This window comes from Euphorbia lathyris, chromosome 3 (assembly GCF_963576675.1).
Source record: "Euphorbia lathyris chromosome 3, ddEupLath1.1, whole genome shotgun sequence".
NCBI lineage: Eukaryota > Viridiplantae > Streptophyta > Magnoliopsida > Malpighiales > Euphorbiaceae > Euphorbia > Euphorbia lathyris.
In genome coordinates this window covers 10,407,619-10,419,312 of record NC_088912.1, presented here as the reverse complement: position 1 = coordinate 10,419,312, position 11,694 = coordinate 10,407,619, and the positions used below count along the sequence as shown (strand labels likewise).

The 11,694-nt window shown below is 34.3% G+C and overlaps 1 protein-coding gene across 2 annotated transcripts; it reads right to left on the bottom strand.

Moving 5' to 3' along the window:
• Positions 1-566: 566 nt before the first annotated feature.
• On the bottom strand, positions 567-11,100 carry LOC136224914 (subtilisin-like serine-protease S). 2 transcript variants are annotated; one of them, XM_066013342.1, is made up of 11 exons: positions 10,335-11,091; positions 9,098-10,169; positions 7,344-7,455; positions 6,122-6,279; positions 4,529-4,748; positions 4,297-4,447; positions 3,443-3,537; positions 2,953-3,192; positions 2,763-2,877; positions 2,464-2,668; positions 567-1,319 (listed from the first exon to the last, which is right to left on the bottom strand). In XM_066013342.1, exons 2-11 carry the CDS (start codon positions 9,222-9,224, stop codon positions 742-744), a joined length of 2,001 nt encoding a protein of 666 aa, XP_065869414.1. In that variant the 5' UTR covers positions 9,225-10,169; positions 10,335-11,091; the 3' UTR covers positions 567-741. The 2 variants fall into 2 exon arrangements, with proteins under 2 accessions (XP_065869414.1, XP_065869415.1); XM_066013343.1 differs by having other exon boundaries at positions 9,098-11,100.
• Positions 11,101-11,694: the final 594 nt, after the last annotated feature.

Genomic DNA, 11,694 nt, shown 5'->3' with positions numbered 1-11,694 from the left:
ATATAAGTCATTCTAGGATTCCAAGAACTTTTAGTTTAGTTTTTTTGTCCAAATATTAAATATTTTGTATTGGTATATGTGTTTTTTAATATTTCAATGTTTATTCCCCAATAGTGACATGGGAGAGATTTTTTTTTAGTTAACCAATAGATTTCTTAATTTGTGTGAAATACTCTAGAATGACTTATATAATGGAATGTAGGGAGTATAAAAATATTTTATAAATACACTATAAAAATATTTTTTTGGACCCCTTATCGTTATGGGCCCTGGGTGGGCGCCCCTCATTTCATAGCCCAGGGCCGGCCCTGCATTGAGCCATCTTTACTTAAGATGTATTTTTTGGACAAAATGAAATATAAACACCAAAATGTGAATTATGAGTTCAAGTACCATCAGTGTAATTTACTAGTCAAACTCGCATTGACGAGTAAAATATACTAAATTGTCTGATTGTCGTTACTTCAGGTATATTTTTGGGATAAAATATAATTTAGAAACAAAAAGTGTAAACTAAGGTAAAGTTATACCATTGATGTAATTGACCCATTTTTACACATTAATACCAATAGGACTTAACATTCGAAAACAAAACTTTAACGGTTTTTTTTTTTTTTGTCTCGTGGAGTATTACAAATACTATTTACTAGTAAATTACAATCGCTCTCTCAATTTTCCAGTTTACTCTTTCCCCATTATCATCTCTTCAAGTTGCTTCTTGTTCATATCTTCTATCCAGTGTCACCCACTCCGGACCCGCTCGTTATTTCTGTAAAGAGAAATCACATTAAGAGCAATAGGACTTCTAACATCAATAATACCATTACTCCATGTCAAACCCCCAAATACAAAGCTTCCATTACTGATTTTAAATGCTTTAAAATCAATTCTGAAATTCATTTTCTGTCCTGATTTTGTGAATTTGAGTATTTCAGGTGTAACCACAACCTTAACTCCATCCGGGTAATCTAATTTAGCAATGTAATCACTTGGTCCTTGTCCGTAATAAGTAACGGTCCGGTAAACAGTTACGTTTCCGTGCATTTCGGAGACGCCAATCGAAGGGTAGTTTAAGTCGTAGGAGTTTCCGGTTGGATTCCGACAGTAAGTTGGTTGTCCGGTAAGGTTTTTCAGTTCCGCGGTACTTGCACCTGTACTACAAAGGAAATTGATAACGTCGTAGGCGTTGAAGTTGTATACTAAGCCCGGATTTAGTGCTTTTTTCGGGTTTATATGTCCGGATCCGTAGTCGAAAGGCGTTGCTTGCGTTCCGTCGGGATCTCTAGCTATCGGTTTTCGGGTGTTGTCTATGACTGTAGCTGTAGTAACAATAGGAAGAAAGAAGTTTAATATGCGGAAAGGAAATTACAAGCTAACTTAAAATACAATAAAATTATATTTTATAATCAATTCAATCACGGTCGCATTTTTCTTATCAATGAATAAGTCGATGTATTTGTATAACTTAGATGCTTCGTATTTATTGAAAAAATGATTCTATTGATGACAAAGAAAGAGAATTCTTCGCTCAGTTCTTCATCTTAACAAGTAACGACTAAAAAAAGGGGTAAATTGTGCCGATTGTCATTGAAATTTGGAGTACGTTAAAAAAAACTCAAAAAAAAAAAAAAAAACTAAACTTCATTTTTTTAGTAAAATCATTGAATAAGTTTATTTTTTATTTCAATAAAATTATTCCAGCCAATTGAAGCAAAAAAAAAAGTTAACATAATAGTGACGTGACAGCTACATTGAAAATGACTCATTTTTACATATGATATGAGGTCACGTGACAATAAAAAAAATAAAGAAAATTACATGTTTTATTTATACGAACCAACTGAATAAAACATGTGCCGGGGAAAACATTTAATTTTTTTATTTTTTAGTTGTCACGTGGCACATACATGACTGTCATATTATATGTAAAAGCAAATTTTTTTAACATGACTGTCATATTACTGTTTCACGAATTTTTCTGGCTTAATTGGCCATAATGATTTTATTATTGAAATAAAAAAGAAAGTTCGATTAGTTTATTGAAAGCAAATAAAGTTCAATAACCTTTTTTGAAACATATCCGTGATCATTTATCAAAGATAGACCTTGGCATAATCTTTCGTTAAATGCTAGAAATTGAAGCATCCGAGGCTACATTAATCGCGGATACTCGACAAAACGAATTGTTTTCTTTGTCTATGACGCGATAGAATTTCCGTCACCGTCAAAGAACTCACCGAGTTATATTTATTTTTACGGATTTTTTTAAGCTCAAGTCAATTCAATACTTCTTAATCAACCCCGAATGACTTCCGAGTATCCTAAAAATTATCCGAAACTCTTTTATGTTTCTAACACAATAGGTTGACCCGAAATAAACTCGTATCTTTAAATACTTCTAATCAAATTAGAATTTTGAGTCGTTCTCAACGGCTATTTCTTTTCGTAAGTTGGAAAGCTAACCTGTTGTCATTATTGCAGACATTATTTCCGCTGGACTCCAATAAGGTCTGTAAGATTTTAAGATTGCAGCAACGGCCGAAACATGAGGACAAGCCATAGAAGTACCCGAGATTATGTTATAATTCACCGATCGTCCGCCTGTTCCCGAAATCGCCACCGGAGACCATGCTGCCAGAATGTTAAGACCTGGTGCTGTAACATCAGGCTGCAATGTGCATTTTACATTTTAGAAACAATCATTTATAGCAACAAGATTCCATCGATCGTGACAGAAATTGTATCATTCGCGACAAACTTACTTTAATGATATCAGGACTTATAATGTTCGGTCCCTGCGACGAAAAGACTGCGATTTCGGGTGCAGGTTTAGTGTTCAGAACTGTTATTGTTGAGGCAATCCTAGCAACTGCGTACCTGTCGAAAGACGAATGTGATTTATTCGATAATAATGGCGGCTATTCGTGAATCATTTCGGTTGCAAAAACTCACTTTTCGGTCTCCATGTATGCTTGAAGCTGTTGTGCTTCTTCTTGACCAATTAATGTGCAAGGAATCGCGGCTTGAAAGCCGATTTCTTTAACCAAAGGATCAATCAGAATCATTCCGACACCTCCACCGTTTTGTATAGCTAACGCCTTTTCGGTCCGGTTATCTAGGAGAATCTCACTTGTGCATACCACAATCTTCCCCTTAATCTTGGCATTGTCTAGCGTATTTTCTTTGCAGAAGCTGATAGAAATTTAGGACGAACTTATTCTGTTAGAATTCGGGTCGGAACTCGAAAAGTACCGAAATTTCGAAATTTGCAATGACAAAGTTGCGAGGGAAATTATACTAAGCACCGGGTTCTTTAGAAGACCCCAATACATTTTGCGACACTTGTCGTTTGTGTCATAAAAACGACACGTGTCGCAAAATGTATTGAGGTCTTCTAAGGACCCGACGCTTAGTATAAAATCCCGAAATGTGAAGCTATTACCTTGCATTCTTAGCAGGAACACCCTGCGCAGCAGCGTCACTTCCGGATATCAAACCATACGAGGTTTGCATTTTCAAAGGATTCAAAGAAAATCCCTGGAATGACATCAAATTTTCTTTGTCAAATTTCGGAAACTCAAAAAACCGAAGCTATGTGCACGAAAACGGAAATGAAAACTAGCGCAAAAACGGAAAATTTCCGTGCATTAGAGCATAAAATCTAACATTTTAAAATTGGATGTTGCTATTTACCGCCTCCATTTGGACAATTTTGCCCTTCTTATAAATTTTTTTCAAAACTGAATTTTTTTAAAGAATCAGCATGTTTTAGGCCTATGCGATGAATCTCTCACCTGACCTATGGTCAGGCGGGAGATTCATCTGCCTAGGCATTAAAAAATATATATATGAAAAAATCGTCAAGTTGTTTGTGACAAAATGCAAAATCGTTCAATTTTTAGGACGAAAAATGCAAAATCGTCACAAAAAATATGTATTATTTTCATGATTTCTTTGATAAAAACGTAAATTTTAATGTTTCCGACTCGTAGTCATCCATTTCCGGGGTTCTCGGGTTATCACGCATCAATTATTTTCATAATTTCAATTATTGTTGTTCGGGTTTATGATTTTGGAGAGAGAATTTTCAGTTTTTGATCAAAATTATGAGAAGGGCAAAAAAGTCTAAATGGGAGCAGTGATAAGTAAAATGGGGACGGTATTTAGCAATCCACTTAAAATAATTAGAGAAACATTACCAAACCGTTGCCTATAATAAGTTTCCGTAACATGAAAACGTTTCAAAATCAAAGTTTTCGCGACGTCGGAAAAGTAAAATACGGAAGGAAAATTCACCTTCAACACTTTTGAGTTTCCAAGATACACATTAGTGTTGAATTCCCTGTCAAGAGAACTAGCAGCAACAGTAAGGATCCAAGGAGCAACATTGGTAGCAGTCCCTGGGAAAAACGAGTTCCCTGCCGAACAAGAAACAACGATTCCTTTCCTGAAAGTCAAAATGAGTTGTCGTGTCAAAATGTAATCAGTAAATCATGTTGTCGTGTCAGAAATTGACATTTTTATGTACTTGAAAGCATGAAAGGCTCCGATGGAGATAGCATTGTTGAAGTAACTCGGTTGCGGAGGCAACGGGCCGAGCGAGAGGGAGAGGATATCGACACCGTCGTTAATGGCATCATCCATTGCAGCAAGAATATCGGCATCATTGCATAAATCAAACCAACAACTCTTGTAAATGGCAAGTCTTGCATTTGGTGCACCACCTCTTGCAATGCCTTTGGCTAGTCCTAATAGCACCGGCGGCAATTCGGGTTATCATATTGTAATTGTATTATATTCTTTATGTGTTACATACTTACACAGTGGCGGAACAAGAACAAAAAACTCGGAAGGTAAATGGACAAAATTTAGTAAGAAAAAACAGATTTTGCTATTCTTCTATCACGATGTATATATGATATTGAAAATACAAATTCAAGCTTCCCTGATGCATAATTTATTAATTACTTATGTCGAGATTTACTACTTTTCCTATGAATAAAACAATTTATCTTTTTTCTAGAAAAGAATCAAAAAGAAATCCGACGCTAAGCGTACCTCCAAATTTGTCACAAATTATGTACTAACGGGAATGACCAACGCAAATATTATGTTTTCTGTTTGTAAATATATATTTTTTTATTTTCTTCTGGGGTAAGGGATCGACAGACCCTTCGTAACCCCTATAGGCTATAGTTGGGTAAATTACATACGTAGTGTACAACTTTTGTTCTATTTCACACTTTGGTGTACAACCTTCAATTTCGCATATAAAAGTGTAGGTAACCTTCCACTAAAGTGTACAATCGTTAATTGTGACCAGTCAATGCGAACTCAACACGCCACGTCAGCAATTTGACCTCACTAAAAGTCAAAAGTTGATCGGTCAAACATGCCATGTCAGCAATTTTGACTTTTAGAATGGTCAAATTGTTGATGTGGCATGTTGACTTTGCGTTGATCAGTCATAATTACCGGTTGTACACTTTAGTGGGAAATCAATAGACCTGTTCACGGGCCTGGATACCCACCCAGGCCCGTGTCCCTTGGACCGGGTTTGGACATGATAAATTGTCTCTAGGCCCAGGCCCACAAGAGCCCGCTTCTTTTTTGGGCGGGCTTAAGATTTATAAAAATAGCATGGACCAGTCTAGCCCGGCTCGCCTATTGATATTAATTAATAAACTTTACATATTTATTTTTAAGTATAAATTTAATTTTTTATTATTAAAAGCTATATATATATATAGGTGGGCTTATATGGGCTGGGTTTGAGATTGGATTTTTGAGCCCGAGCCCGTCGAAATTAATAGTGGGCTCGGTTCGGCTTGGGATTAGCATTTTTAGATGAAATCCCGCTTGGCCCGGCCCATCAAAAGGTCTAGAAGTCAACAAAATGTTGTGCAGTTTTGTGTACAAAATTGAAGATTATACATCAAAGTGTGAAAATTGACAAAAGTTGTACACCAAATATGCAATCTACCCGGCTATGGTTCCACCCATGTAGTTACGTATAATTGTTTATGATATAAATGAAAAAAAATGATAATCGTGATTCGTGTCAATCATGGTATATTATCTATGTAAATAGTGTTATCGTGTTAGAAATTACGGAACCTACCTAATAGGCTAACATCTGTAACCACTGCTCCTCCAATAGTTGAGGAAGTGTGAGTTCCATGGCCATCTGCATCTCTAGGTGATTTGAAGAATGTTTTACCAAAACTTTCTAGAGCTCTTTCAAAACCTTTGTAGTAGAATCTTGCTCCAATTATCTTTCTGAAAATTCGATCCAAAATTACATTCATTTTTTTATCACCATCATGTAAACTTTGGATAAATTGCACCAATTATCGCTGAAACTCAGTCGTGAATACAGGATAGGTCTGTTGGGGGCCGATTGTGTAAAAAAAAAAAAAATTTTTTTTTTTTGGCTAAATTGAACTTATTCAAATTTTTTCAGAATACATACGTGTTATCTTTTACGTGGTCTATAACCAATTTTTACGTACTAACATAAAACTTCTCAAAATTAAGTTGGATTTGAACTACAAAACTAGGATTTAGTCGTTTTTAACAAACTTTGAGAAATTTATTACCTATAATATTTTAATCTGGTCGAATTTTCTAATTAAATACAAACTGTATACACCCTTGCTAAAACTTGCAGTCTATTTTATAAAAATTACTGAACTTTGTTTTAATAAAAAGACTGAATTTTACATCACGTCCAATAAATTCAGATGTACGCTTTTAATGTTCACAACAACCAACTTGACCTGTCACAGGTCAGGGTACCCACCCATCCGCCAAGACTTGTATCCCCTGAATTGGACTTGGACAAGGAAGATTGACTTTAGGCCCATCCCGGCCCAAGTCTACTAAAACCCGTCTATTTTTTGGACGGATTTGGAATTTATAAAAATTGCACAGGTTGATCCGTCTGATCTTCTCTATTAATATTAATTATTAAATATATATATTTATAACTATAAATTTTATTTTTTATTGTGAAAAGTTTGTATATATTTTTAGGTGGATTGATATGGTTGGACTTGAGATTTGATTTTTAAATTTGAGCCCCGAAATCCACCTAAATTAACAGCAGCCTAGGGGCTAGGGTTACATTTTTAAATAAAAGATCATTGGGTTCAGCTCAAATCCAGCCTAGTCCGACCCATGAACATGTCTACAACAAATTATCTTGTTAAATAGAGATTTAACGTGAAAATTATAATTAATCAATAGTTTAATATGTTAAATTAAGGCATAATTAACAAAAACAAACAAAATACCAAAATTAGGATTTGTTTTCTAAATAAAAATAAGAAAATGTCTGTTACCTGTTACAGTTAGCTGACGTAAAATTATCACCACCTACGCATGCTCCTTTGAATCTAATAGGCACGGAGCCTAAGTTTTTATCGTTGAAGCTTGCCGACTCAGGCCAAACTCCTGCAATATAATTTGATTATAATCATTGTAAACTTGGTAATATATATAGGGATGGCTCTAGAAGAGTCGGGGTGGCGCTAGTATCTTCAGCCACCGGAGTTTTCCGGTAAGTGAATTATGGGTATCTTAAAGTACAATAAAACCTCTAAATAGGAATAACCTCTATTTTGTTATAAGAAAACACGATCCCAACTTGGTAATAACTTTTATTATCAAACTCTATTTAGTAATAATCTCCAAATGGTTATACAAATAGTCCGATTCCAAGTCTATTCTTATATAGAGGTTTTACTGTAATATCTTTCACGCGAAACATTCTAAAATTTTTGGTTCTGATTTGAAAAATAGTCAATTCAAATTTATTTATTCTAACTTGACTTATCAAGTTGAGGGATAAACTTGTTTTCTGGGTCTTATACATATTATGTAGAACTTTTAACTTTATATATTTTTTATTTTAAATATTAAATGAATATTTAAAAACTAATATCAATAAATTGGACCGAGCTGAGTCGGGGCACCTTGTCCTATCTTTATGAATCCTAAACCCGACCCACAAATAGATGGACCTAAACCGGACAGAACCAATATCATTTTCTCATGTCCAAGCCCGCACCATTGGATACGGGGAGGATGGATACACAAGTCTATGAACATGTCTATTTTTATCATTGTTCACCCCGTCTAGACGCTCGAAATCAAGAATTCGCCTCAATTTTCATCGATTAGTCCCTCTAGGCGTTTTTGTGGTCCCTAAGCAATTTTTAGCTACTTGGGCTCCGCCTAGGCCACCACAATGAACAAAAGTATTTTTTATTATGAATTTTTTTTTATTATAATTCATTTTTTAGTTGTTTCAATAATATTGTTATTAAAATGCTATATCTGCTAATTTTTAAAGATATATATTATAAATATACAAGTTTTTTTATATTAAATAATTTTATATTATTATTTTTAGATAGTATAATACGTATTTTAATTGAATTTATATAACAACTTGTTAATTGATAAATAAAAAATACAAAAATACAAATATGATTAATCATCGGGGCTCTGTCCATCCGACTAGCGTCTAACATTTTTTACAACCTTGATTTTTATACACACAACAAAGACAATAAATTAAGACATAAAACATCAAAATTATTATGTTAGTGTTAGACAATTATGGTAATATTAGTAATGTAAATCAGCTCTGCCCAGGTGTTATATTGGCCTGTTTTCTGATCTAATGGTTCTTTAATGATTGAAGAAATATTTGTGAGAGTTAGAACAGGATGCGTAGGAATTTAGGCAGCCATGATGATTGGCAACTGAAAAACTAGAGGTAGAGAAGAAAGAATATGAAGAAGGTGGCAGGGAAAAGAGAAACCGGCTGGGGTTGAAGAGGAAAAGACCTAAGCTGCTGATACCATGTTAATTGGAATCCCTTGCCTTGTATTGATTTGGAATGAGATATTTATACATGAGATTACAATGTGAATGCTGTAAAATCTAGCTAATTTACAGCTAATATAATTCCTTAATTTGTGGCTGATTTACATTACTAATATTACCATAATTGCTTAACAAATATAATTCCTTAATTTGTGGCTGATTTACATTACTAATATTACCATAATTGTCTAACAGTTAGTACCTGTATCAATGACACCAACAATAACATCTGATGCTGCTGATGAATTTACAGACAGTTGATTATTCTGATCATTGTAAGAATTTACTCCAAGGAAGTCCCATGAATGTGTAGTGTGGAGTTCATTCATCTTACTCTCAAACACAGAAACAACAGATTTACTCTCTGCAACATCAATGGCAGAAAATAATTAAATTGTCAAAATCGTAAGGGAATATCATAGTTCGGTTATCGTGTTACGTTATCTATATATTTGATATAATTATATATAAAGATAAGTTAAAAATACCGATATTGTTGCCTGTTTAGAATAATTACCTCTAACATTATAAACGGTATAATTGAATATCTAATTTAGCAAGCTGAATCAATTTCAGACATTAAAAAAAGGGATAAGTACAAAAAAAATGTTTGTGGTATACGCGTTTTGCGAACTCGAACCTGTGGTATTTTTTTTTGCAAACAGAGGTCTGTGCTAAACGCCGTTAGCAAACAGAGGCAAAATTGACTAACGGTGTTAAAATTTAAAGAGAAAAGAGTTAATTTGGTCTTTATATTTATTTATTTTATAAATTAATTCCTCTAATTATCTAATTATCACAAATCAACCCCAAAATCAAAAATAAAAATAAAAAATACCATCTTCCTCATCTAATTATCACAAATCAACCCAATAATAACAAATAATAACCAAAAAAATTTCCACTAACCCAACAATAACCTCTGAAACACCGGCTAAAACAATTACAGTTTTTTCAAACCCAACAATTCCACTAAAACCTAACAATAACCACTGAAACACCAACCCAACAATAACCACTGAAACACCAACCCAACAATAACCACTGAAACACCAACTAAAAGAGTAGCAGCTTTTTCAAACAAAAAAAAAGAAGAGAGTAGCAGTCGCATTAGGGAAATTACTGCAGCAGTCGGAAGAGAAGCAGTCAACCATCTGCCGCCTCTAGACTGTCACCGGAGATTGTCTCCACCTGATCTGAGTTACTCGCGATTCAGATGGAGGAGGAACGAACCGATGTCACACCAACGCGATGATCGTTCACTCCGAGCAAATCTAAACGAAAGAGCAAAGGTCAGATCTAAGGAAAAACGTAAATAAAAAAACGAAATAGAAAGGAAAACTAAGATGAGAACCAAAGTGAAGGTTCAGAAAATCGAAGCAATAGATCAGATCCCGGAAGAAAAGCCAAGCAGAAGAATAAAAACGAAGAGCTCTTACCGGAATCGAACTCGAATCAGTGAAGGAGTAAAGGCATCAGAAATTTCTACAACGGCGACGGCTCAACCTCCACTCTCAATCAAGACCACAACAAGCCGCCACAAACATTAGAAGAAATGATACTCCAATTAGAAATCGAAGAACAAATCGCAACAAAATCAAAGATCGACAAACGAAATTCAAGTGCAAACAACAACAGTTGTGACATCTTAAACTCCGCCAGAAACGCATTGAATCAGTATCCACGGTTTTCTCTCGACGGAAGAGATGCGTTTCACCGATCTTCGTTTAAGAACTTTCATCGAACACCTGGTAGGCATTCTGTTTGCTGCGATGGAAGGGAGAGATTGGGGAATTATAATCAGAACAAGGATGTGAAATTGGGGATGCCGACGAGATTGGGAGGAGAAAGTGTTGTGTGGTGTAATCCGGGAGTGATCGGGAAACTTATGGGTCTCGATGCTATGCCGATTCCGATCTACAATAGTAAGGAGACGTTGATGAAGTCTATTCGGATGAAGAAATTTCAAAGGCATAAAATGGATGAGAAAGGAAGAGGAAATTTTGATTTTTATTTTTGATTTTGGGGTTTATTTGTGATAATTAGATAATTAGGGGGATTAATTTATAAAATAAATAAATATAAGGACCAAATTAACTATTTTCTCTTTGAATTTTAACACCGTTAGTCAATTTTGCCTCTGTTTGCTAACGGCGTTTAGCACAGACCTCTGTTTGCAAAAAAAAATACCACAGGTTCGAGTTCGTAAAACGCGTATACCACAGGCATTTTTTTTGTACTTATCCCTTAAAAAAATTTAATTATTTTGTTCACATTTTCTGCACCAGTTGTATATCAATTGGTTATAGGATATAAACGGGACAGAGAATGCATTTCTAGTCCATGTTCCCTGAATAGTCGGCGATTCTCCGCCCATCTATGCGAGTTAGATGGGAACATATTTGTATATATTTCCGTTTATCAATATTCCAAAAACCTTATCCCATTCCTCATTCTCCATATTCCAGAGAAACCGTTTATGTTTAAAAAAAAAATTATAAAGAAATTCAGATTTGAAAAATTATTTACAACTATGTCAAATAATGATTTTGAATTATGTCAAACTAGTAAAATCATCAATTTTAATATATTTTAAGGATTATAATTTATAAATTAAGTGTCTAGGATATATTTTCTAGAGTTTAGGATTTATGAATTGGGTTTAGAATTTTTAAATTAAAATGTAGAATCCTACTTTATTTGTATTATATAGAAAATAATGACATATTAAGAATTAAGTTCGATAATATGATTTAGTTGTAATTTTGTAATTAATCATGATACTCATGTAACTGACCC

Coding starts and splice junctions, on each gene's coding strand:
- LOC136224914 (XM_066013343.1), bottom strand. CDS start 9,224: ATGAATGAACTCCACACTACACATTCATGGGACTTCCTTGGAGTAAAT. Junction 3,193..3,442: donor GTTCCTGCTAAGAATGCAAG/GTAATAGCTTCA, acceptor AATTTCTATCAG/CTTCTGCAAAGAAAATACGC. Junction 1,320..2,463: donor GTCTGCAATAATGACAACAG/GTTAGCTTTCCA, acceptor TTGTTACTACAG/CTACAGTCATAGACAACACC.